At 33.2% G+C, this 26,926-nt stretch overlaps 1 protein-coding gene across 1 annotated transcript in view; it reads right to left on the bottom strand.

Moving 5' to 3' along the window:
• The window catches only part of LOC143205367 (uncharacterized), a 112,967-nt gene that overhangs the window by 64,180 nt on the left and 21,861 nt on the right, over positions 1-26,926 (bottom strand). The window contains exons 14-29 of the mRNA XM_076418619.1: positions 26,513-26,557; positions 24,368-24,502; positions 22,040-22,078; positions 21,708-21,749; positions 21,621-21,659; positions 21,048-21,177; positions 20,886-20,992; positions 19,289-19,351; positions 19,098-19,219; positions 18,916-19,048; positions 16,426-16,555; positions 16,213-16,365; positions 12,639-12,817; positions 9,674-9,873; positions 9,559-9,615; positions 151-233 (exon numbers count right to left, since the gene is read on the bottom strand). Of these exons, the coding sequence (XP_076274734.1) occupies positions 151-233; positions 9,559-9,615; positions 9,674-9,873; positions 12,639-12,817; positions 16,213-16,365; positions 16,426-16,555; positions 18,916-19,048; positions 19,098-19,219; positions 19,289-19,351; positions 20,886-20,992; positions 21,048-21,177; positions 21,621-21,659; positions 21,708-21,749; positions 22,040-22,078; positions 24,368-24,502; positions 26,513-26,557 (1,657 nt within the window). The remainder of the gene's footprint in view (positions 1-150; positions 234-9,558; positions 9,616-9,673; positions 9,874-12,638; positions 12,818-16,212; positions 16,366-16,425; positions 16,556-18,915; positions 19,049-19,097; positions 19,220-19,288; positions 19,352-20,885; positions 20,993-21,047; positions 21,178-21,620; positions 21,660-21,707; positions 21,750-22,039; positions 22,079-24,367; positions 24,503-26,512; positions 26,558-26,926) is intronic.

The following is a 26,926-nucleotide window of genomic DNA, read 5'->3' as shown; positions in this document are numbered from 1 at the left end:
TTCTCCAATTTAGGAAAGAGAACATATTATCTATAAATTTTTGGTTAATGTTTGAAAAATTCGGTCTAATGGTATTAAATCTATTAAATCTAATAGAGTTGTCATACTTAATTATTATCACATTACATGGTGATAAAATATTGTATATACCTTCGTGACGGACCAGGAACTCCTTCTGGTGTCCAATGAGGTGACAGTTGTGGTGACACAGGTCCACGTCTTGGAGTTGGAGTCTGTAAAATGATAATAGCCAACTTTATTGAATAATAATTTATAAAACTATATTAGTATATTTTCTAAAATTGTTTAATGATGATAAACTTGTTTCAAAAGTAAGATTTGAAAAGTAATTTTTGAAAATCACGGAATAGTCGAATATTAATTTGAAAATAGTTTTGGGTGTATTATTCAATACTATAACTTTTCATTATAATGTATTAACCAAAAATTATTTGAATGTATACCGTTACCGATATTTATTAGTATAAGCGCTATACTACCACTTCACTATAAACCATAAATTCACGAAAAAATAAAGATAAAAATTATAAATCTAGAGAAAGAGAAAAATTAAAATAAAAAACACAGGTTAAAGTATTTCAACTTGCTCTAACGGATTTCTGTTAATATTTGCAATAGCAAAGCAAGCGATCAGCCAGTTGTCGATATATTAGAGTTATTTTTTCAAAAATGTTTTTATTAAAAAATGTATTAAAAAATATTTATCATCGAAAGTCACTATCATCAGTGAATATCATTTCGGCTAAATATTTTTAATATTATATCTTTTTTAATACCCATGTTTGTTTTAAACGCTTTGCGTAATTTCCTCCACTACTATATTGAAAAATAATGAAGAGACAAAAACTCCTTAGCAAACACCGACTTCGATTTCAAATAAAATTGAGAAATAAATATGCCGGGAAAAGAGAATAATGTAAAGTAAGAGTCACTGTACACAGTGCATGAAAATCAGTAACATCGGTAATCGTACGCTTTTCTATTTTAATGATTTTGTAATGTAATGTAATCTTTGTTGGGTGTATTTTTATTCCCAATTTTAAATGAAGAAAGCTCGCAAAGTTAAAAATACTTTATTAACACTAGAACTACAGGAAATAGACGGGTATAATGACTAGTAACAACAACCTTCACACTGTCAGAGTAGCACCCGCTATGCGCTCCTTTGACCGATTATTTAAATAACATGGAACCTTATTCATATCTTTCATTTTATGGACGTAATTATTCTATTCCAGTGGCATATTAAAACACAACACTATTTCTATTCATATTCTGTATTTATATTCATAATTAATTCTTATCAAATTAAGAAAAGAAAAAAATTGAAAAAAAATTTAAATAAATAAAATAATTTTAATATATGATGTGTAGTAGATAGGTTAAATAAGGATTTTGTTTATTTTCATTCAGCTACTACAACGATTATTATGTACATATTTTTTAACGTTTTTATTGTGTTAAAAATCTAAATTTGATTATTTTTTATCTTTTAGTGAGTTCTTTATTTCTTTTTGGAAGTCGAAGTCTGTGGGAAAGGTGCTTTTTTACAAAATATTATTTTTGAAATATTTACACTTTATTCTCTTTATTCTTTTATGTGGGAAACATGATTAACTGAATAAATTGGCCAAATGTTTAACTAACGTTGCTATTTAGGTAAATGAGTTATATATTAGATAATCACCAAAAAGCAGAAGCTGTTGCTGAATATCTAGAAAAAACTTTCAAACCAAACGAAACTATTATTGAATATATTTTGATGGACATAGAAGCTGAAAATTCGATGACTGAATGAGTCACGCCGAAAGAGTTAAAGTTATTAAAACTGACATTAATCCTAGGACATGACCAAGCTATTATTTAATAATAGGAGAATTACTAGAAAAAATACCAAGAAATCGAATTACAAAAATCACCAACTCGATTAATACAGCATGTAGATTAAAACATGTCCCAGGCATTTGAAAGATGGCGGAAATTATAATAATCCCAAAACATGGAAAGTCACTAAACGAAATAAAACAGTATAGATCTATATCACTGCTGCCAGTAATAGACGTTATTGAAAAAGCCTACGAAAGTAAAAAAGTATGCTCAGTTATATTCTTAGATGGAGCACAAGCCTTCGAAAAGGTTCGGCAGGAAGGCCTTGTTCATGCCCCTGCAACTACAGAAAATTTACCGAACCACACCGAACTACTAAAATCGTACATTACAACCAGAATGATTAGACTTAAACAAGAAGAAGCTTACTCTACAATAAAAGAAGCTAAAGCAGCTGTACCACAAGGGAGTGTACTGGGGCCAATGCTTTAGCTACCCTACACTTACGATATACCACAAATGAAGAATATTACGAAGGCTACATTTGCTGGTAATACTGCGATTATAGCTGTCAAAGAAAATAGTGAAGAAGCCACACCAAAATTACAACAGGAAAGTGACTATATAAATAATTGGACACAAGCTTGGAAAATAAAAATTAATAAAAGTAAATCTGTGCATGCTGTATGCTCTTCACCTACAATCAGACTGTACAAGCAGAAATAACATTAAATAATAATATCATTCCATATAGCAAAAACACTAAATATCTTGGAATGAATGTTAATGCAAAACTTCGCTGGAAGGAACATATAAAGAAGTAAAGGAAAGTAAAGTAAAGAAACTGGAATTGAAATAAATGCATTGGTTAATGGGAATAAAATCACAATTATCATTATATAATAAATTGCTATTATATAATCAAATACTGAAACCTATATGAACATACGGAGTTCAGTTATGGAGATGTTCTGCAAAGAGTAAAGTAAACAAAATACAATTTTTTCAGAACAAAGTCCTGAGAAGTATTGTGGGAGCACCCAAATACTACAGCACTGACTACCTACATCGAGACCTTCAGATACCCACAGTCAGTCAAAAATGAAGAAAATCGTCAGAGCGCATGTGGAAAGATTCCATTCTCACGAGAATATTGAAGTATTGCAACTTTTGGATACCACCAGAGGACACAGACTCAAAAGAATCAAACCATCTGATCTTGTGTATTTATTTATTTATTATTTTATTATTTTAAAAGCCCGTCAGCCCCTTGGGCTATTTTACCTCAAACTTTTCACACTCCAGAAGGATGTGCCGGACACTCTGTTGTGTTTGGCATTCGTCACATTGTGGGGGGTCTCTTCCTTTTAACAGATGCTCATGCGTTAGTCTGCTATGCCATATTCGCAGGCGAGCAAGGATGCTCAATTAAAACCTATTGAGATTGTTAATATTAGGAGATTGATGAAAAACCCCCTTGATTTCCCACAACTTGTTATTTTCCATTAGGAGAAATTCCATTTCAATTTTTGTACATACTTTTTATGTGTTTTAGCGGCTTCTTTGCTGAATAGAAGACTCAGTTTGACTGAACCTTCCTTTCTGCTTGCCAGATAGTCGCCTCTTTCATTACCGGGAATTACCCTATGAGAGGGAACCCATAGATAATTTATTCTTACTCCCCTCCTCACCAGTATTGTATGTAGCTCTCTGATAGCTATAACTAGAGGTGGACTATCTTTACTGAAATCAGACTGTCTAAAGCAATCATTGAGTCTGATACCAGAAGTATTGATGCGCGCACCGACAGTCGATCCAGGGCAGATAGGGCCTTATAAATGCCCAAAAGCCAAGCGGAAAAAAGTGCTAGTAATTGTAGGGAGCCAAAAGTGCTGCTCCAACAGTCCCGAAAGTGTATACGGCACCAAAAAATCTCCCCGTTTAGAACCATCGGTATAAACGGCAGAATGATTTGGGTAATTCTCCTTCAAGTGTATGTGCGAAGAGCTGTTCTACTATGGAGGAGCTAATATATTCTTTGTTTAGTATCTTCATGGATCCTACCATTGGAGGGAGCTGCAGTGATGTAGCATTGACTTTCGTAATCCAGTTGACTTCTAATTAATGTCTTGTATATGTTACTCAGTATTCTATGAGCACCCCAATAGTGATTGGAGAGAGTCTTCATTAATCGAATATCTGTTAAGCATTTTCCCTTTATATAATTTATGTGAGGGATCCAGTTTAGTTTTTTCCCCCACACACACAACACATGTTGTCCCGCATTGAATGCTTCACATAGATCCTCCTGGAATCCGACCAGATGGTCAAGTGTGGAGTATCCTCCTAGGAATCCCAATTTACGGTCATTCAGTAATTTCTGATTTTTAATTAGATATATGAGTCTACTGCAGACCATACGCTCTAATGTTTTCCACAAATGGCTAATTAGGGCCATAGGTATATAGCTCTTAAATGAATGTCTCGGTTTACCCGGCTTATGTATAGGTATCAAAAGCGATTGTTTCCATTTTAGAGGCAGTTGTCCCTGACTTCAAATGTCATTGTATATTTCAATCAGGTGAATTAATTGAGAATGTGCAAGATTCTTTAACAGATGGAAATTAATTACGTCCGGCCCGCAAGACGTATCCCTGCCCTTGTTTCAAGCTTTATCAAGCTCCTGTATTGTGCGCCTCCAATCTCTTCAGATCCGCCGCTCTCATCCCCTCCCCCGTATGTGTTTAGTATGGTGTCGTAGTGTGTTGCAAACAAGTCCGATATCTCGTAGGGGTCCGCAATTCGATTATATCCGTCTATCATCGCTGGGATTTTAGGCGGTGGGATACCCTGCAGTATTCTTACTTTCCTCCACAGCTCATGGGATGCAGTTTGTGGAGTGAGGCTGCTAGTAAATTCTCTCCAGGAATTGATTTTCGATTGCCTTATGATTTTTCGGGCAATTGCTTTTGTTTTTTTATAACTTACAAAATATTCAGTCGTCGGGTTTACTTTAAACCGGTTGAGAGCCTTTCTTCTGTCCTTTATAACTCTGGCGTAGTTCTTGATCCACCATGGTACTGATAATCTATTTGTTCCCGTAGTAATGGCGGGAGTGGACTTCTTGGCCGCTTTTATGATAGAGGTTGTAAATTACTCCACACTAGTGTCCACGTCCTCGGAAATTTTTTCGATTTTCATTTGTGATCGAAATGTATCCCAGTTTATACCTCTAATGCTCAGCCTTGTTGTTGTAGGTGAGGTTTTTATTAAATCTGTAAATTTTATCAAAGCAGGGAAATGATCGCTATCGTGCAGATCAGCGATGGTAGTCCATCTAGCCAACCCCACCAGTGTTGGAGAGCATAATCCCAGATCCAGATATGATAAAGTGCCTGAAGAGGCCGATACAAATGTGGGTGACTGATCATTCATTATGTGTATATTATTTTTGTCAATTTCCATCGACCATCAGCCATCGACCTCTTTGATTGTCATATGACGATCTCCACTCAGGTGAATGTGCATTGAGGCCTCCCATTATAATTTTGGGACTTGGTAATTGAGTTATAATATCATCAAAGTTCGTTATGTCGACATTCGCTGATGGAGATAAATATAGGTTACATAGTATTATATTTCTTCCTGCTAGATGTGTTCGGATTGCCATCGTTTCTAGTTCCGTTACTATATTCAGTTCTTCTAAATATATGTCGTTATGGATTAAGATTGCAACACCTACAGAAGGACGTGCACAATTGTTTCTGTCTCTTCTTATCATTTTATAGGTACGCACCTGAATAGAATCAGTAGGAGATAAGTTGGCCTCTTGGAGAAAGATTATCGATGGCTTGTATAGGCCCAAGATTAGTCGAAGCTCTTCCTGCTTCCTTTTTAATCCGTTAATATTCTACTGAATAATAATGGACATGATGGACGTCGTTATAATGTTTCTATGTCCATATCGCTATAGGATCTATGTTTACTATGTTTTTTTTGTACTTAATTTTGAGTGATCTTTTTTGTGGTGTGCGTTTTTCTTGCTTGGTGGCGGGGTGCCACGCGAGGATCAAAGCATGGGATTCCGACTGTTTTCGGAGACAGTCTGTGTTTCTTTACCCTTCTCTGGTTGCTTCGAATGGGTATCCCTTCTCCGTTGGGATGAAGATTGGGACGAATGGGAGTGGGGAATGATAGTAGGATGGGAAAGAGATTGATCCTCCCCACCCGAGGCAACACGGGCCGGGGAAGATCTTCGGTGTGATGGAGGAGGGGCTCCTTGATATGTTGCCAATGTATTGCCATTTTTGTCCATATCACATTGGGTGACTATGGTAACATAAGTCTTTTTGACAACATTGCCATCGGCAGCAAGTTCATCTGTGTTTTTCCTTGTTGCTACTTAGCAAAATGTCTGGCCATAAAATATGAGATTTTTTCCTGTACCTCAATTCTTTGTATCAAAAATTCTTCTTTATAAACAGGGCATCCCTTATATCTTGAAGAATGCTCATGTCCACAATTTACACAATGAGGCGGTGGGAACAATCATATTCACAATGCGCATTTTTCCCACAGGAGGAACATGTAGGTACGTACATACAGTTAATAGACACATGTCCAAATCTCTGACACTGATAACATCTCATTGGATTCAAAGACATACCGCTATGGGCCCTCCTAGTTATATACCTAGATTTAAGTTATCATAAAGACAAATTGTAGGTTAATCGGAAACGACTAGTAACAATATAATAATTAAATAATAAAAAACCCAAAAGAGGTATATTGGTATAAATATTTCTTCAAAATGTATCTTATGTAAAAAATACACAACGAACTTAATCGAGCTGTCTGCATATTATATTGTATCGTATCTAAGGTAAGATAGGAAAGGAACTTACAGATTTCAAGACACTAAAATCGCCAACCGCCCACAACATCAACCATTTTTATTAGTTAATTATTATCTAACAGCGTAAAGCCAAACGTTGCCATCCAGATCCTATAGCTCGCCTTCCTTGCTTATTAAGTAAATAGCCTTTGCTGATCAAGTTCTTTTCTTAATATATTGGCTGGTTTCACCATATTCATCACCGCATTGTTAGTTTCCAAATACAACACCCTATATACACAGAATCTTTTTCAAGTGAATCTTTTATTTTGATGTAATGAATTGCCCCGGATCTGCCCAAGAATATTTATATTTAGAATTCATAATTTTCCACAATAAAAATACATTTTTTGTTGCCTTGTAATCGGTGATCTTAGTTATCTATTAACCTAGGTTGTGATCTGGAAAATACTTATGTGCTTTCTTGTTTTTTTGCGCAAAACTTTTTCAATGTCTTTCACTTAGCGAAAGTCTTTGCTAACTTAGCTAAGTTAGAGCTCTTGCTGCGTTCTTTCTCTTTGAACAAGACCCAAATCATGAAAAAATTGAAAGTAATAAATGCACGTTTCATGGGATACCAAGTAGATACTAAGAACACTAACTAATTGAAATTCATGCCTTTCAAATATATTATCCTCGTTAAAATTGATGTAAAATTCACTACCGAATTTGATTTTATAACTCGCGGACTGGTTTTGGTGTTGTGACATTTTACATTTATACAATTAAAAATTACAAATAACCGCAGAAACTTCCAACTAATACTAACAACCTTACGTCTATACATAATTTACGTATTCCATTTCGAAACAACGGTGCATCTTTTGAGGCTATTCACGAATCGATTCATTTTTAGCTAACTTCATAAGAGGTGAAACGCTATTAAGGCAGGTCACGACTCATATGTCGGGAAGGTAGACATCATACAAAGTAGTATCAGAAATAACCATCTGGAGAATAGGGCGGATGGGATAGTATTTCCCATTATAATATTTCTTAGCACGTTTTTACAGGTTTGGCAACGTTCAATTTGGCCGAGTGTTGTTATGTTGAAGAATAACATTGTTGGTTTTTGTTAGTATTCAAAATGATGCAAAAATCTTCACGATTTTTCCGTTGAAGTAACATTTTATACATAACCAAATGCCTTTCAATGTATCTGGCGTCAATTCATACGGCACAAAATATCCAAGCTTTTGGATAATTTCTGTTTCGCGATTTATGCGCAATTGAAGCGATTTCAAATGGTCTATGGTATTACCCCCAACAATTATGTATATTCTTCTCTTATTTTATATGGATCATCATCTAGTAATGCCTTCAAATTCTCATCTTCAAAAATTAGAAAGCTCTTTATCTTAGATATCAAAATTACCATTTTTAAAACATCAAAACCAGTGTTACCGTGTTGAAATCGATGTAGCATGGTTGATATAAGCATGGCAGAGCATTCGGTCTTCATTCAACCTTCGGTCGCCATTTTATTGAAATTCAAGTAAAAAATTAAAACTTCCCACAGATGCGATTCACTCGGTAAAATTCAGACATTTCAACGCATTGTAGCGCCTACGTCTCAATGTTTAATAACAGGTCAAATGAAAAGTCCCCGGTCTGACTTATAGATGGCGCTACTGGATTTAAATTCTTATGTTTTTTAGTTAGCCCTAACTCTCAAAAGATGCGTGAATAAACTTGACAGCTGTCGGATTATTAGTTTATGAATTATAGCATTCTGAGTGAAGCAACTTTTGTTATTGTGAAAAAAATGGATAAAAATGTTTTCGAGTTTCACGTGTTGATAAAATATTGCTTTTTGAAGGCAAAAATATAATTGAAACAAATACTTGGCTTGATGCCGAGTTTTCGGACACTGCCTCAGGAAAATCAACCATCAAGGATTGGTATGCTAAGTTTAGACGTGGTGAAATAAGCACTGAAGAGGGTGGACGTAATGGACGCCCAAAAGAGGTTGTTACTGACAAAAATATTCAAAAAATCCACAGAATTATTTAGAATGACCGCAAATTGAAATTGGGTGAAATAGCAGACACTCTACAAATATCAACTAAAGCTGTAAATCATATCATTCACGAATATTTGGATATGAGAAAGGTCTGAGTTTTTTCGTCGCTATGTGTTAATGGATGAAACATGGCATCATAATTTCACTCCGAAGTCTAGTCGACGGTCATCCGAGTCGACTGCATATGATGAACCCTCTCCAAAGCGTGGGAAAACGCAACAGGCGGCTGGCAAGATTATGGCGTCTGTATTATGAGATGTGCGTGGAATAATTTTCATTGACTACCTTAAAAAAGAAGGACCATCAACAGCCACTATTGCATAGCGTTATTGAACCGTTTGAAGGACGAAATCACCGAAAAGCGGCCGCATTTTAAGAAAAAGAAAGTGCTGCTTCACCAAGACAATGTACCGTGTCACAAGTCAATGAAAATGATGGCAAAGATCCATCAATCCACCGTATTCTCCAGATCTGGCCCCCAGCGACTATTTTCTGTTCTTCGATCTCATAGAATGTTCGTTGGGAAGAAATTTCCGTCGAATGAAGAGATGATCACCGAAACTGAGGCTTATTTTAAACAAAGGATAAATCGTACTACAAAAATGGCATCGAGAAGTTGGAGGGTCACTATAATGTGTATCACCCTTGAAGGAAATTATGTTGAATAATATAAGCTAATTTTGCCAAAAAAATGTGTTTTACTCTGGTAGGCCGGGGACTTTTCAATTCACCAAATTTAAACATGATACGAAGTCATATAATACTTATCGAGATACTAAAAAATAATACTAACTTGAGTCATAAGGCTTTGACAAGGAGCTTGAGGTGCGAAACCAGCTTCTTCGGGAGTCTGAAAAATAATATATTTTATTTACAAATTACACCTGAATATGCCTGACTATCCTTACTATTTCATCGGGAGGAAAATCATACAGAGGGGGACTCATTGCGTCTAAACCGTCACCACGGCTCTCAAAAAATGGCGATGGTGGAGGTGTAACTTCAGGGCTAGAATAAAACTTGGGTCTTCGGAAAGGCCGCTGGTACTTTACTGGAGTTTCAGGTGGTCTAAGTGGCGATTCCAAGCGGTAGTCCACAGGCAAGGTTTCTAAAATATTGTTCATTTGCATTGTAGATGTGGTCATATTAATATATTTACCCATATTAATATCCTTACTTTATCTTTACCTTATTTTAATATAAATGATTCATTTTATTAAACTAAAATAATTAAAAATAACTAGTGAGAGACCGCTTCAACTAACGAGTTTAATTATAAAATTCTTAATTTATTGAGATTCATTACTACCCGGACTATACGAACTTTTAAATATATATATATATATATATATATATATATATATATATATATATATATATATATATTGTTAGTTTGTTTAACAGAACAAAAAACACCAAGTAGTATTGTCTCTCTCATAAAATACTATCTTTCTAACAAGCATTTAATGAACAAACGTCTTGCTCTGGTATGGATTTATCTCCTACCATAGCTAATAACTTCAAAAATATTTTGAAAGTATTCACTAAAATCTTCTACATGGTTTCAACAACCAATTCCTAACTCACCATAATTCTTAAAATTTAAACAAACAATTCACAACAAAGACAAATTCCAAAACATATCAGTCCCGGGTTCTACAATTTACAGAGCCTTCATTACTACCAAACCAGATTCTTTAGGAAACTTAGCCACCTCAGATATGTTCTTCTTGAAAATTAATACCGCTAAAGGGATATAAATAACTTTATTCATAAAATGAGTAATAAGATCATATGATAAGACCAAAAACGTCTCGCTAGCAGTTTTCCTGTTTGCTGGGCCGTTACATTGTTGAAACCCATTACAATTAAAAATCGCTTGATGAGGAAATAAGAATAAGGAATAAATAAGTTGAGTGGAGTGGATGGGAAATACACTAAAACCATAATTTTATTGCGATTCATTTTAATGTACTGTACACCTAGTATGAGAGTTCATTGGGAAAGTTCATATAATTATTTAATCCTGTAAGATTTGGATGGATTTGGATTGGTATCAAACTTGCATTTGTAAATGAAGCATTTTAAAATTGTGTTAAAATAGTTTAAAAAAAACAGTGAAACGGTTTCTGCATTCAACGAACTAATTGCAACTAATTGAAGAATGGTGAGTGAAGAAAATTTGGCTCGCAGTAATAAGGCTTTAAAAGAAAATTATTAGATTGGTTTGATATTGGAAACTTTTCCAAAGTAGCGTACCTAAAGAACGGAATGGTTAGAGGCAAAATCAGCATTTATTTAAAACGTAAATAAGTAAAACGGTAAATATCGCGCCGCAATAACCAAACGATAGACATTATAGATTTTTTCATAGCTCAAAACTAACCACTTCACATTTGTTTGCACTTTTGACAAAATGTGTGACAGTGGAGAAAAAATATGTGGATGGTATTTATAAAAAATATTTAAAAAAACTGAAATACTGAAACACTACAGCTACAAAATGTTTTCCTCTATTACTTCGAATACTCACCATTCTCACCAGACACACTGTATATTCATTTTTACCAAAAACTAATTAAAAAATACTAAATATAGAGGCAAAAAATACCGTGTATGTTTTGCTTACTTGAGATAGAAAGCTTATAACTAGAAGTAGTGTCTTAATAATTATGTAATTATGATGTAAGGTTTTGTATATTTGCTGAAATGCGTATCAGCAAACTGTCGAAAACCTAACCTAATTTCTTAGTTCAAGGGTTTTCATTTTTTTATATATAAAAACTAGTTTTCCATTTATTATTGTTGAGTTATTATAAACGCTTATCATAGAACATCCAAAATTACTATTTAGACGTTCATTACTTTTTCCTGATGCTTGATTGGTTTGAAAGAATCTGCTTAAAAATCAATCAAACACCTTTATAAATTTATAGTATATATATATATATATATATATATATATATATATATATATATATATATATATACATATATATATATATATATATATATATATATATATATATATATATATATATATAGTTAATAACAATCGTCGCTTTTGGATTCAATAATGAAAAAGTGATCAATCAAAAAAACAGCCTTTAGGACCACCAAGTTTGAAAACAATAAATTACATGACCTATTAGATAAAAACCCACCTCAAACTCTCAATAAACTTTCAAGTAGACGAACTGACCGAACTGGCCATTTCAACATCGCGGTTTCACTGCTTAACAAATAATTAAATGGAGTTCTTGTGGAGTATTGTGATTGGTGATAAAAAGTGGATCTACTACAACTGGCCCAAGTGCAAGGAGTCACAGTTCACGAGAGACATACAGATCGACGCCGAAGCAAAATATTCATGTCTATTCATTCAAAAATATTCAATGTCTTTATATTACAAACTGCTAAACCAGATATCTACCGACGCCAATTGAGGAAATTTTGTCTAATTGCAGCTCAAATAGAAACTTCTGCCACAACCACCGAACTGACCAGAAATAGTGCTTTCAGATTGCCTCTTATTTGTAATTGGATTGAATCGCTGTCCAACCACTCGTTATTTACCATACGTTGTCAATATGTCGCCATATGGATGGAAAGAGCTGTGGAAGTTATAGGAAATATTTTGATATAACACTTTAAGTGACAATAATCAAAATACATACAAACATCAATATTAAAACGTTATGTACTTAGTACACAAGTACATTTTCTAATAAAATTAAGCTGAGTTTCTTATTTTAGACATTGACATATTATTATTATACAAGGCTTAAACATCCCACATATACACTCTGTACGAGAATATACAGGTCGAGTATCGAATAATTACTAATAAACATAAAAATATACATATATTACCGTCCAATTCAGGTGCATCTCCATAAATATTTTCATATCGCCAAGGTGAATCACCTCGCGGGCTCACTTGAATTCTTTGACGAGGGTGAAACTTAGCTTCAAATTCTTCCATATAATCAATTTCCTGAACTGGTGATAATCCTCTTTGAATGTTGTATCGTTCTAAATTAAAATGGCTCCTAATAATAGTAAATTTGAATAAGAATATATTTCTATCTATAAAATATATTAATAATAAGTAAGGTATTTATTCTAAACTAAATGCACCTTGCATTTTAAATAGATTAAGTTTCAAAATTCAATGCACATATCACAATACTACAGAGTCTAAAATGATATAACTAGTACGTTATTATTCATAATCGTAATCATCATTACTATTATAAATAAATCAATAGCCCATGCTCGAGGAGAGTATCTATTTCTCAACCAATACGCTACTGTTGGTGTCACAGGATGACCACTGTTCACTAAATATCACCACAGTAGGCTGCCGGCTGCAACTGTTCCGGTTTCGGACACAGGCATCCATGTCTTTTTCGGAGATTCACTTTTCCATCCAAAAGGTCGATTTCACTACAAATCTATGAATTTATTCACTTTTATGCCTTCTTGTTGTCGCTTCATTTCTAATATGATGTCATAAAAAAACTTGTAGAATTTTTATTAAGCGTCGCACTTGAAAAAGTTCAAAACAATCATAAAGATTACTAGAAGCCTCAGTATCTATTTCAGCAGATACACCACTATAATCAAAGAATATCAGATAAACCAAATAGCGTATAGAGTAAAATTGAACGCCATGTCGTGCCATGTTGAAACAACATTCTCCATCGCCCTTGATCATTTCTGTCGTGATATTGGAATTTATCCAGCGGTCCAAATACACTTTTATGATTTTATGTACATTTTCAGATCGGTTTTCATTTCACTGTCACAACTCTAAAAAAATAATTCAACGCGATATTCCCTTGAAAATCATAACCACTGTGTTCGAAAATTGCAATGTAACTCAGCAAGCCAAAAGTTAAATATACGCGATGTCAAAGAAGTAAGTAAAGTAAAATGTATACCACTATCAGACCTAATTAATAAGCACATAGAATAGCTTTTAAAGTAACATATAATTTAATTAAAGTTCTTATTAAGTAAATTATAAACTAAAGCTTGCACAGGATATCTCTTACTGAAGTAATCTCTTTACTGATGTGTCATTATATAAAATAATGCACATGTGATAGTTATTGCCATGTTATTGGGTAGATTTTATATTTAGAATGGACTGTATATCGTCCATTAAATCAGGGCATCCATAAATATTTTCAGAAACGCAACAGTGTTTCGCTATCTTATCACAGCTGCCTAATTTTACTTAAAATTTACTTAAAAGTAGCCATTTTTATTCTACAAGGAAGGTCTCAGACAGCTAAGAAAGGTCGATAACCATTTCCTATAAATCCGGCTGAAATATGTGACGTGCGAACAAGTTAGGAGCTGTCACTCAACTTTACCCACTGAACTTTAGTGAGATTTCTTTACCTTCTCTGTCACTGGTATGTTATGTCACTGCATGTTATCCATATACTCTGCATATGGACTAACAGATCGACATTTTATATACAAAAATGTCACCACTTTCACCTTATGACAATTAAGATCGAAATACCCATTCATATGTCTCAGAAAACCATAACTATAGTGACAAGAAATAGTGGACATAATCTGAAGTATATACTCCATTTTGTATATTTTCTTTAACTTTAATATCAAAAGCATTTTCGAAGTAATCAAATAATAATAATCTTAAACCTAATTGTTTAACCCTAATGAGATCACCTCATCACACAGTAAATTTACATCTTCTAAAATATCTAAAAATGATTATTATTTATTTTCATATTTTTAGCATTAATTATAGTAGGTGGCCAAATTATAACGGACAGTACTCGTATTTATATAATTTATGGTTTATTACATTTGTTTGAATAAATTATGTTGTTTTTAAAGGGTTACTTTATCTTAAATAGGTACTTGTATCATCATTATTCTTTTTGTGAAGTGGCAACACAGTATACGGGCGTCGTTAACGTTGTGTGACGTTTCTACTCATTCAGCCATTGTCAATGTGTCCGTTAAAACACGCGCTTTGTAGTATTGTTTTTGTATTGTCTACTATAATTACATTACTTTTAACATACTTTTTCTATTTTTCTATAAAATATTCAAAAGATAAGTAATGCTCCCCATAATAATACTTTTTCTATGTTTTGTCTACAAATTTATATTTTATTAATGGTTCGATGCGATTACCTCAAATTTTCCCAGGATGGGTAACGCTTTAGACACGTCTCCAAGAAAATGTAGAGAAATACAAATGCTCCACACATTCCTAGAGAGAGATAGCAACAATACCAGGAGTTTCAAAATATGTCGTCAATCGTATTGGCAAATGTGACAGAAAAAGAATCACCGCATCGATCGAAAAATCAGAAGCATCTGCCCCAAAAATCGTACGAAGAGAGTCATTTTACTAAGATAATAAACGCTGAGGGCGTAAAGATTTATGAGAGGACGATACGAAGGTTGAAGAAAATCTAGTAGAACGGCGGCCTTACAAACATCGACGCCTAGCACATAGCATGAAAAGAAACAACTCCAATTGGCTAGGCAAAATCGAAATATGAATGTTGCAGACTGGAGTCGAGTAAGTATTGTTTTTTTTGAAGAATGCAATTGGTTTAAAACGATTTGCTAACATTAATTCGATTAATTTACAGGTACGCTTTTCCGTTGAATCAACGTTCCAAATTATGATTGACAAAAGTTCTTTTATAAGAGGACGCCCAGGTGAGGAAGTCCACACCAATTGCCTTGTAGAGAGTGTTAAACATCCGGTTAGTGTTCTGGTGTGGTGTTATCTCAGCCAAAGGCATGGGACGCCTACACAATGTGGAAGAGCTAGGGAATTCACCAGACATAAATCCCACAGAAAACAACTCACGAAACGATGGATTGCAAAAAAAATGATTACCACCAAGTAGCAGTTAATTCAAACTGTCATCAGAGAATGGCATCACAACTCCAAACTAAAAGTTTTTTTTTTATTTTGATTATAAAACTGTTTTGTGCATTTTTTTGTATTTTTTATGATGCCAATAAATTATAGATATAATTAAAATATTGGATGGCGTAGTGGTAAAGACGACAGGATGGTCCACCTACTGCTGCGATAGTCGAGGGTTGGAAACCTGCTGGGGTATGGTCAAGAATTTATGTTTGTGATTGTTTAATATTTGTGATTGTCCTTAACAAGAGTGTAAAATCCTGTCAAAAAAAAGTTAGTTACTCGCCAGTCTGTAGGCTTAATGCCGAGAGCCGTGGTTCGGAGCCCACGTTAAACAGTAGGTTCGGTTCAGGTAAACCCTGGTTGGTAAAAAGGAGACTTTATATTAATAAAATAAGGGACCCCCAACTAATAATTTGTTACAGAAACCCAATTAAACTAAAAAATTAAATTTCAATATTGTCTGTAATAATTTGACCACCCACTGTATATAAAAACAACCAGCAGTACCTTTCGCCTGCTCTGATTTGTCCCCTATAATCAGGTCTACACGGATCTCTAAAAGAATCTGGAATCACATGATCCGCAATAGGTACCTGAGGTTGTGGTGACGGTGGCCCAGATACATCTAAACCTTCATGAAAATAGAAGGGTTGTCTAGGACTGCAACACATATTTTAATTATAAATATATTAACAATTCATTACAGATATGTAAACCTACATTGCATCATAAGCCGTTATTTCTGGTGCACCTAATCGTGTAAAGAAGTCTTGACTGTAATCTTCCGGGGGAGGAGCAGCTCCTGCAGCTTGATCCCAATCAGTAAACGACACAGTAAAATCATCGGAATCTATATTAAATAAGCAAGTAAAAAATATTATAAATCAGGAAATTAAAATTATACTTTTCAATATATGGATTTGCAGCATGAAAAAGAAAATAAGGTGAAATATAAATTCAATTTGAGTCGTCTTGGTGGCTGCAGCGAATAAGGCAACAAGGCAATCTTCCTACTGCTGTGCGGGATCGAATTTCGCATGGCATGGATTATTAAGTATCTATTTTTTTAGTAGGATTGTAATTGTATATATCTCTAGGCAACAGTGTAAAATTCCATCCCAGTTTAACCACCTCCACCACGCTAGTAGCCAAGCCGGGTAAGATTGAATGTCTTCTGATCATCAATAACGGTCTAAGTTGGTTATTAACTAATCGGTAATTTGATAGCAGCCCACATTCATTTTCTAACGGCTGACGTTTTATAATAAACTTGTTCAAGAGAACTGAACCATGTTTTATTTACATAATGATATATATTGAGAATTTAATATTAATATGATCATCACTATCGACCTGATAAAGCTGTGGTGACGAAACAAAGTATTTTAGTTAATGAAATGTCATTGCTTTTTCATTGTTGAATAAGTTTATTCATATGTTTGAAAATGTATCATTTTTTGTGTACATGTAGATAGTCTAGGGGTCTAATTTATCAGCCCATTTAGATAAGCTTTAAAATTAAAGAATTAAAGAAAATTATATGCTGTTATCAGCGAAAACTTATAATGGATAAGATGAAAGTGTAGGACCAAAATAATATGCAGACTTTCACTCTTATCATCAATCCATAGTCGGCCCTCAGAGAGAATGTCTACTTCTCAAGTAATACGTTGATGTTTGTACCACAGGACTTCGAACATTCTTCACTAAATCCCGCCACATTTAGCGAAGAGCCGCATCTTTCGGCTCTCGGGTAATTTCAGACTCCTATTTTTCAGATCGTTTTCGATGAACTTGATCCATGTCTTTTCCAAAATCGTTCCCAATACTTTGGCTTAATTTAATACTTCTCTTACTCACGCACCATCCTGAAGTGCATGACTCATAGAAACGGACCAAGTACATCGATATTTTAACCCTGGAGGATTCTCTATTGTGACAATGTTCTCTAACAAGGCAAAAACGCCACTATTGGATCGATCATTGTCACTCTAGAGAATTTAACCAGCCGGCTTACAGAAAGATGTACTTTATCCAGTCTTACGTACTACCACGATGAGCCCAAAGGAAGAGTATTAATATATTCTAGCTATGAACACTAAGTAAGAGTCGTCTACCAGTATAGATACAGAGTCTGCTTGCCATCAAACACAGTATTCAAAACCAAAGAAGTAAGTAGCGACATATAGGAAAATTACTCTTACCAAGGATTACAAGAAAGTGCTGAGTCTGCACCATGACAAACCGTGCCCGGTACTACTTGTAACAATGCAGAATCTACGTTAAACTCCATCATATCGTAGTGGTAGATATCGTCAGTTTGGAGCGGTAGATTCTCACTTAGAATTTTCGCAAGCCTAATTTCTCCATTTAATACACGTAGTACAAATAGTGCGTCAATTTTAATAATTATTATTCAAACTTTTACCAGTTGTCTATCCAGGCCAGTCAGGTGTGTACCATAAATCTTCATTATTCTATACATTTTATAATATTTTACCACGCAAAATTAAATACCTCTTATTTTGTAACTTAAGTATTTGTAATAATAAGAAAGTCGAACATAAATAAATTACTTAAAGTAAATAACGGCCTTGCGCATTAATTGAGAGAAGAATTGAAGAAGGGAGAATATACTTGTATTTTTAATGCAACGTATACATATAATATCCTATACTTCAATACAAGTCCAATAAAATTACTACAATAATATTAAAGCTAAATATATTAGTTGGTATCTATTTTGTATAAAAAAGAATTTAAGCTATAATCAATAAGATATTGCACGAAAATTTAGAAAATATTTTGTTTACGTTGGGTCCTGCAAAAGATAAAAAGATGCTCGTATAATTTTTTATAAAAAAATGATGAAGATATATAATCGTACTTCAGCAAAATGTGTTGACATTATCTAAACAGGTGAAAACGATTACATTCATACCCCGGGCAAAATAACAATACGAAACCAATCCGACAAAAGTGATTGAAATTGAAAATTTGAAAAAAAAATTGAAACAAATCATCGGCTGTTACTTAAAAATAAATGAACAAGTCCACCTGGCATGTGTCATTGAGCAACTTATAACTGTAAATTATGAATGCCATATTTAAAGTAGTTTAAAGCATATTGCTCAATATATCACAAATTTATTACCGATGCAAATTTTTAACGATTTTTCTTTCAGTTTTCAACTTATGACAAATACAAACCATCTTTCTGAAAACTCCAATCAAAATTTTCTGGCTCATAATTAGGTATTTGTAGTGGAGATCCAGTATCTAAAAAAGCTGGTTTCCGAGGAAGTCTGCGGTCTTGGGTTTGTTTGGGTTTTGGACGGAAAGGCTTAAACAAAAATAAAGGTATCACTGCTAACAGACTTCTGTGTACTCACCATTTGTTCATGCATTAAGTCTTGCTGAGCCTCCTGGATTATTGCAGCTGCCTCTGGGGATCCTTGTCGTAGCATCATCTCTTGCTCCCAGGCTCTTAACTCAACCTCGGCTCTTTGAAACTCTGAATTAATGTTGATTCCATTTATTATTAGTTAACGAAAATAGAATATTTAGGTGAAAAAGTATTTACTTAAAGCCTGGTCCGTTGCAATCGGTGGAGGAGTCCTTGGTGAAGGGGTCCTTGGTGAAACTGCTAAAATAAAATAATCAATAATTACAGATTAAGATGAAAATTTAGAACTAATTTCAGACAATTCACTGATTTTGCTGGTTTTAAGTAAGTTCACCATATTAAAGCCAAGTAATTGCTGTGTAGTTAATAAAACCAACTGTAATTGTAACTTGTAACTGTAATTTGAGGTGGAGAAATTAATAAACGATATTCAGCATTCAAAGGAAATATACCCCAGGACACAGGACAATAAATTGTAAAAACTACTCTAAATAAATCCTATAACTAATTAAAAAAGAAGACCAAGAATGAAATGGTATTATTCAAGGGTTCAGCAAGATAAAACTAAGCTGAATAATCTTAAATACCAACTGAGATATAAAATTAAACTAATAAATTTTGCTAATAATGCTAGTGCTGAATATTCACTGTGGAGAGCTACCCGGAACTTAAAATGGCCTATAATGCAAATGCCTCCAATAAGAATGAGGCTGGGATCTGGACTAGACATAATCAAGAGAAAGCTAAATTTTCAGACCACCTCTAGATAACCCCGTACAGTAGATGACGTTAAATCATTACCCTGCATCATTTGAACAGGAAAGATAAGATTCCGTTGGTCATTTTGATCAAAATTAAAAAAGAAATACAAATTATATTAGCGCAAATCCTGATTTTGACCTTATTACTAGTATAATATTAAAAAAAATTCCAAGAAAAGCACTAATTAGGATCATTATGCTAATAAATGCTTCATTCAGACTACGATCTATACCACAATTGTGGAAGGTAGCTGTAGTACATACTATTCGTAAACCAGTAATACCACCTCATGAAACAGCGACATACCAACCAGCGTCACTACTGCATCTCCGACAATGTCCAAATTATTTGTAAACTTCTATTGAAAAACATAAAACCAATCACTGAGGAAAAGCATTCTGGATAATCTTATCACAGAATGAACCATTGAGTAATCCAAGGACCTCAGTGAGTCCGGTATTATAAGTATTGATGCGCCTATTGATGACCTATCTAGGTCAGATAGGGCCTTGTAAATTGCCAAAGACTCTGCAGGAAAAATACTAATAATAGTAGCAAGCCAAAAGTACTCCTCCAATAGTCTTAAAATGTATGCGGCACCGACGAAATCTTCCCATTTAGAACCATCCATTTAAATGGTGATATACAATGCTGGATAGAAAAAAGGCGCATCAAAATGTAATAAATCAGCAAGTAGTATGGAAATACATCCTATATACATAATCTTTTGCTTTACCAACTAGTCTTGAAACCAATGTGGATTGGATGGTGTCCAAGTTTGGGGTTTTAACCAGTAATTTACCCTAAGGTTTTTTAATGTTAATTTACCATATTGTATATTTCTATATTTTTTAAACATTTAGGATACAAAATTGATGAGGTTGAGAATCTCCGGTTAATTCTACGATTCGTCCATAAACACGACATAAACTTTTTCGTTTTAGATAATGTCAGACATTTAAGAAAAATGTTTTATTAGTAATTTAATAATATCAAATAGCTGTTGGTTTACCTGTTGGTGGAGGTTGTTGTGGTGGAGATCCTTGAGGAAGACCTTGTGGAGATCTTTGAGGAGATACATGGCCGGGTCTCCCTGCTGCTTCTTGGCGATCATAAAATCTGAAATATAGAATGAGATCAGATGTTGTTCATACCACTATTTACCATTCTTTACTCCTCATAAAAATCGAAAAAATCATCGCCTGATAACTGTGGGGGACTCTCGTATCCACACGGTGCCGGTGAATCCATAAAATCTTCTCTTCTTACGGCATAATCAAACTCGAAACGGAACATGTCGGGTTCTATATGTTATAATGGGCAAACTACATTTTAGAAGTCTAAACACCTTGGCCAATTTTGTTCATTATTTCAATTCATATTTATAAGATTAATTAAGCAGTAAAAATATATTTTATGGAAAATATATGATTCATTTTTGACACTTGCTCCTCCAGTGGAACTAAAAGTCCATGAAATGAGCCAAGAGTATATAATTGTTGTTAATTGTTAAATAACACTTCTAACGGCTCAAGTTTTTCAGAAGGTAATCCTGTATTAAACTGTAAAGTGATAGCTATAAGAAAGAAAACCTATCTATCAAAAACGACTTTAAAGGAATTAGAAAAAAAAGATTTTAGAAAAAATATATTTATCAAAAATGAAGCAAAACAATAAGCCATAGATTTCCTTCATTTTCTTTACATTTAAAGCCAAAATTTTAAATAATAACACTTCAATAATATACCTGGAGTTCTCGAGAAAGGCTTTCGAGCAGGTGGGGCCCCTGAAAAATATTTCTTTTAATGTATCCTAACTATCAGCAAAATCTTACTTTGGGGGGTTCTTTCTGGTGACTCATATTGTACAACCCCTTCTATAAAAAAATTAAATTAAATTAAAAATAGATATGTTGATACAGAAGTGTTTAATATAAGGTAGCATATAAGCTATATCGTAAAGTATTCCTAATTAGTTCGTAATTATACTAAAACAGAATAATAATAATAACAGTAGCCGATAAAAGTCAGCCATAATAAAAATCTGAATTAAAATTAAAATTTAAAAACAATAAACTATGAACATATCAAAATTAAAGCACAACTATTCAATTAAAAAGTATCACATGATACATGAAAATCATAAATTGAACCAAATATGTCTTACCCGGAGATCTTAGTTGCATCTCTTGTTGTCTAACCCTATCTGCAAAAAACAATTCGGTAATTAAAAAAAAGAAAAAACACATCAACATTATCATCAAAATATTAATAAGGTACCCAAAGTAAATCTGCGTTATTTGTAATGTCTAGAAAACTTGTGTTTTTGAATAATATTAAAATACATTTGCCCAAACCCCATGATCAAATTAAAAAATAGGAAATCGTAATTATGGTCACAATAATAACTTTTCATCAAATATTCTCATATTAGCCCACTGTTTGCTTCGTCGAACTTCTAGATATCCCCTAAACTCCAAAAAATTGCTCCAAGAATATTCGTGAAACTAAAAATTTACACATATTTTGAAAGGCTGAATCCAAATCAGCAGTATTTTGAGAGACATTCGAGTTTCAATCTTGTAGTAATTTTGCAACAAGTTATCGATTACATGCTAGTAATCTGATTGTTTGTGGTTACCAAGAAAGTTGTATGTTGTTGGAATGATGTCTATGCTGATGCTTCGTCAAGCAATTTGCATTTTTTTAATTTGCGTCTGCCATTAGTTTTCGAATATCAGGTCAGACAAATATTCCTTAATAAATTAATTACTTTTCTTCCATAACAAACTCGCTTTCATTGTTCGCAACTTGTAACGAAGTTCTTAAAGCATCTTTGTACTTGACTTGTACAAACTGGCAATGGATCACTGTTCGGAACTCGCTTTGACACTGTTGATACGTCAGTGTATTTATAATGTGCTACTTCCTGCATTTATACTGACGAAATTCTTGGAACAAAAGGAACCATCTAAATTAACGTTCTGATCACTCCATAACGTTGGCATAGAAAATGAAAAGTATAAATTTTCACCAAGTGGCAACTTCTACAGCTTTGTTCTCCACACGTTACAAAACAATTTCGGTTACCCATAGCTTGTTAGTACTTTCTACAGCAAAATTTCTAATGCAAATACACATTTTTGAGTGCATTTGTCACTATTTTTTCATGTTTTCCAAGCGTATAATATCCACAGACGTAATTAACATATTTTCAATCGACACAACACAACCTATGCATGTTCACTTGTTCTGAATTACATCACAGCACAAAAATATTTCAAATGATACAACGACTGTTGTTCTGTTACCTTGCAAATAATCAAAAACTAGAACTAATCCTGGCACACTAAATTCATGTGTCAGGATTAGTTTTAAATTCAATGCATCAAATAAGGTGAAAAATCGTTCTCATCTGCTGCTTGGGTACAAAACTCACCAGAATTTTTAAACTTGTGTTACAACATAGCACAACTCTAAGGGGGAATCAAAAAAATCTGTAGACAACACATAATTTGTAATAATCACTTGGATCTACAGCTTCATAATGTAACTGGCTATGATGATTTAATAACAAAGAACACACACGCACAAAATATTAGACCAGCACACGCTGCTAAAATCAAGCTACTATTTTTGAAAACCTTTATATTTACAACTATAACATAGTGGTCGAGCATCGTTATGTTCATCAATTGTAATTGGTAGCGATTCTCGTTAATTGTTCCATCAAAATTTAATGCAGCAGCTTATAGTATACCACACCAAGCTGATCCCACCAAATACAGAGGATAAGAATGGAGTCATATATATTCGGCTTTGACGTTGATGCGGCACAAAATATACAAATCATCTCATTTCAAGCGACCATAGATATTTCTTTTGTTAAATCCAACAATTATGCATATTCTTCTTGAATTTTACATAGACCATCCTTGAAATAATCCTCGTAATCCTTGAAATCCTCGTCTTTCCTGAAATTTGCCTGTCTCTTTGAACAATTTGTCTTCGGTGTCAAATTCACTACTTTTAAAACATCGAAACCAGTGTTCGCCTATTGAAATCGATAAAGCGTGGTTGTCATAAACTTCACACTGTATTCAATGACCTCAAAAATACATACGATACAAATTCAGACGATTTCCGCGTACTGAAAAAATATTTTGTTTACAATTCGAATTACGTCACGGACATAATCTATAAGCAAAAAATTCAACAAATGTCATATCATTAAATACAGTAACAGTAAATCAAATGTTCTAATTTACAGCTAAACATTGTGCATTTGTTAATTTTTGATAAAGTATTATAATATTTAATTACATGTTAATAAGATCTTTTAAATAAACTCATTTCAGAAAAATGTCCTTTTTTAAGTTAATTAGAAATAAATATCAATATTATCAGAGTACTGTTCTGTTAGTTAATTTTGACTTATGATAAAATTCTAGAAAAACTTCGGACATATCATATACTTTAATATAAAATATACTACCTCTTAAGCCAGCCATACATGGAGATTGAGGAGATTGAACGGAGGGTGGACGTACATGAGGTGATCCGTGTTCTTGTTGAAATTGACGTTCTAACATCAAGAACTCTTCAGATTCGTCCAGTTGCGATGGTGGCCCTTCGAAAATAATAAGTTGTAATTAATTAATAAGAAAATTTTAATTGCTAAAATCTTTTTAAAAAATGTTAAAGAAGTAAATTAAGGAATAATGTTATCTTATGGCAAACTAATATAGTGAGCGATAGCATTGTGCCATTAGGATTTGAATATAAGAAACAAGCATACGAAATAAATACTAGTAAACACGTACTATAAAAATGCTACAGTCTATAATTTAAAATCCAAATTTTAAACCGAAATTAGATATTTTTATTAAAAGAGATTTGGAAAGAAGGTTATTTCACTTTTTCTATGTTTGTGTTGTATATGTTTTTCAGGTCGAAATTTTTATATATTTTTTATTAATTACATCTTACAATACCTATGCTTATGAACTTCTTTTCAATCCAATTTTACACCAACAGTAGGTCTGGTATATGCATCAAAACTTTTCAGTCAAGAACATTTTCAATAGAACAGTTCATAATAAAAAAAAATGTTATCGCATCTTATGAAGCTTTTTCGAATTTAACACACGATCTTTATCGCACGCGATTGCCATTGATTCACTTTTTATCTCTTATAACCAATGTTTTAAAATGATTCAGTCTAGCTTCAGCAATGATTCACAAATGTAAACTTTGTTTAATAGATTAGACTAAAAGATGTAACATTAAATATTTTTTCTACTATTATGTCATGTGGAACAGACTCTTTCAATGAAAGGCTAACCAGAATGAGGATTCATCCTTAGTATCCAAACTTGAAGAACAAAAACGACTACACAAATGACACTTACGTTCGTTTAAAGAAAAAGACACCAAAATCCAAAAAGTATTCACGTTTTTTGAACAGCAATATTTTATCCAAATGTCCATGGTAATCTGGTTATTGAATGCATCGCTTAGTTCTGGGGTTCCCACATTTTAACAAACCACATCAAGACGTATTTAAAGCAGTTTTATTTCGCCTTCGGTGACCTTATAGTGCCTTATGGCTACCCAAATTCCAGTAGGCTATGACAAGTGATGCTTCTACAACTTCCGAATTTATAAAGTCCAAAAATCCATGAGTTAAGAATGTTTTTCAATGTGTCAATGTTTCAAAATTCAAAATTAGTTCACGACTGAACTGCGATATACTTTCCCTGATGAGTCGGACCTCTATAATTTCTCCCACCTCTAGTCACTGCCATTTTTCTGGTATCAATTGGCTTCAAATGTAATAAATCCATTACCTCTGAACAAACAAATGTTCTTCCCAGGTACACCAGGTAGACTGGTGTAAATGGAACCAGTGATAAAAACAAGTGGTGCTAATATCTATCATTTTTATCAAGTTGTTCAGCGTTGGTATGTTGTAAAATCTCGTTTTCATATAGCCGTTTGTCCTTCAAGATTTAGCTAACAATTTGCTCTTGTTAGTTCACTCAGTTTAAACTTTTCTTTGCTAAAATTTAAACTTTTTTTAATTGAAGAAATATTTCATTACGAAATCTAAATTAGCAATTATAAGACTTTGACTACGTATATAAATTTTTATAGAAAATTATCAACAGAACTTGATGACCTTCAGTAGCACACTTATACGAATTACGCAGAACTGGAACAATTTCTTATAAATAATACTTCATTGTATTTACATCGAGACCTTCAAAACTGTAAAAGATTTTATATTTGAGTAATGTAACGTAGAGTTTTGGTAATAGTTACCGATGATGAAAGAATTGATATAACAAATTCTCCAATTTAATTCATGCTTGTACCAAATCATATTTAACGCAAATTGAATTAAATACATGAAATTAAAATTCGCAAAAGTCACCGTATAACTATTCTATTAACTAAAACTATGTATTTATATTTATACCCGGTGAAGGAAGAAATTCCACTTAGATCGGAATTTCTTGTTGGATTGGTCTCACCGGAAAAAATATGCACCGCAAAAATAGTTCATTTCGTAGATCACATTCACCAATCAAAACAAAAATGCAAGGAAACTAAAATATAATATTAAAAAACGCCTTACCGGGTGAGGGAGACCTAAGTTGCATCTCTTGTTGTCTAACACGATCTATAAAGATAATATAGCAGTTAATAAATAAAAAAGTAAATAAAATAATCATATGTTATTTAATCACTGATAAGATGTATGTTTATACGTTACGATATATATAAATATATATATATATATATATATATATATATATATATATATATATATATATATATATGTAATGGAAAATATATTTTTTTCTGCTGTTCATATGTTTATCATTTTTCGTAATATGGCTATAATTCCTTCACTAAGTAATTATTCAGGTTTCTGTTCAAGAAAATGAATCCAGTGATTTTTACAATCCGTTTTAAGTCCACATTTCACAATTAAGAGAAGAAGATTGACAGAAAAAGGATAAGTAGTACTTGGACATAGCAAGATCCA

Source organism: Rhynchophorus ferrugineus, unplaced genomic scaffold, assembly GCF_030347505.1.
Source record: "Rhynchophorus ferrugineus isolate W39M unplaced genomic scaffold, kcgeb_rfMv2 rfM1, whole genome shotgun sequence".
Taxonomy (NCBI): Eukaryota; Metazoa; Arthropoda; class Insecta; order Coleoptera; family Curculionidae; genus Rhynchophorus; species Rhynchophorus ferrugineus.
The sequence above is the reverse complement of the archived record's forward strand: the minus strand, read 5'-3'. Positions and strand labels throughout refer to the sequence as shown.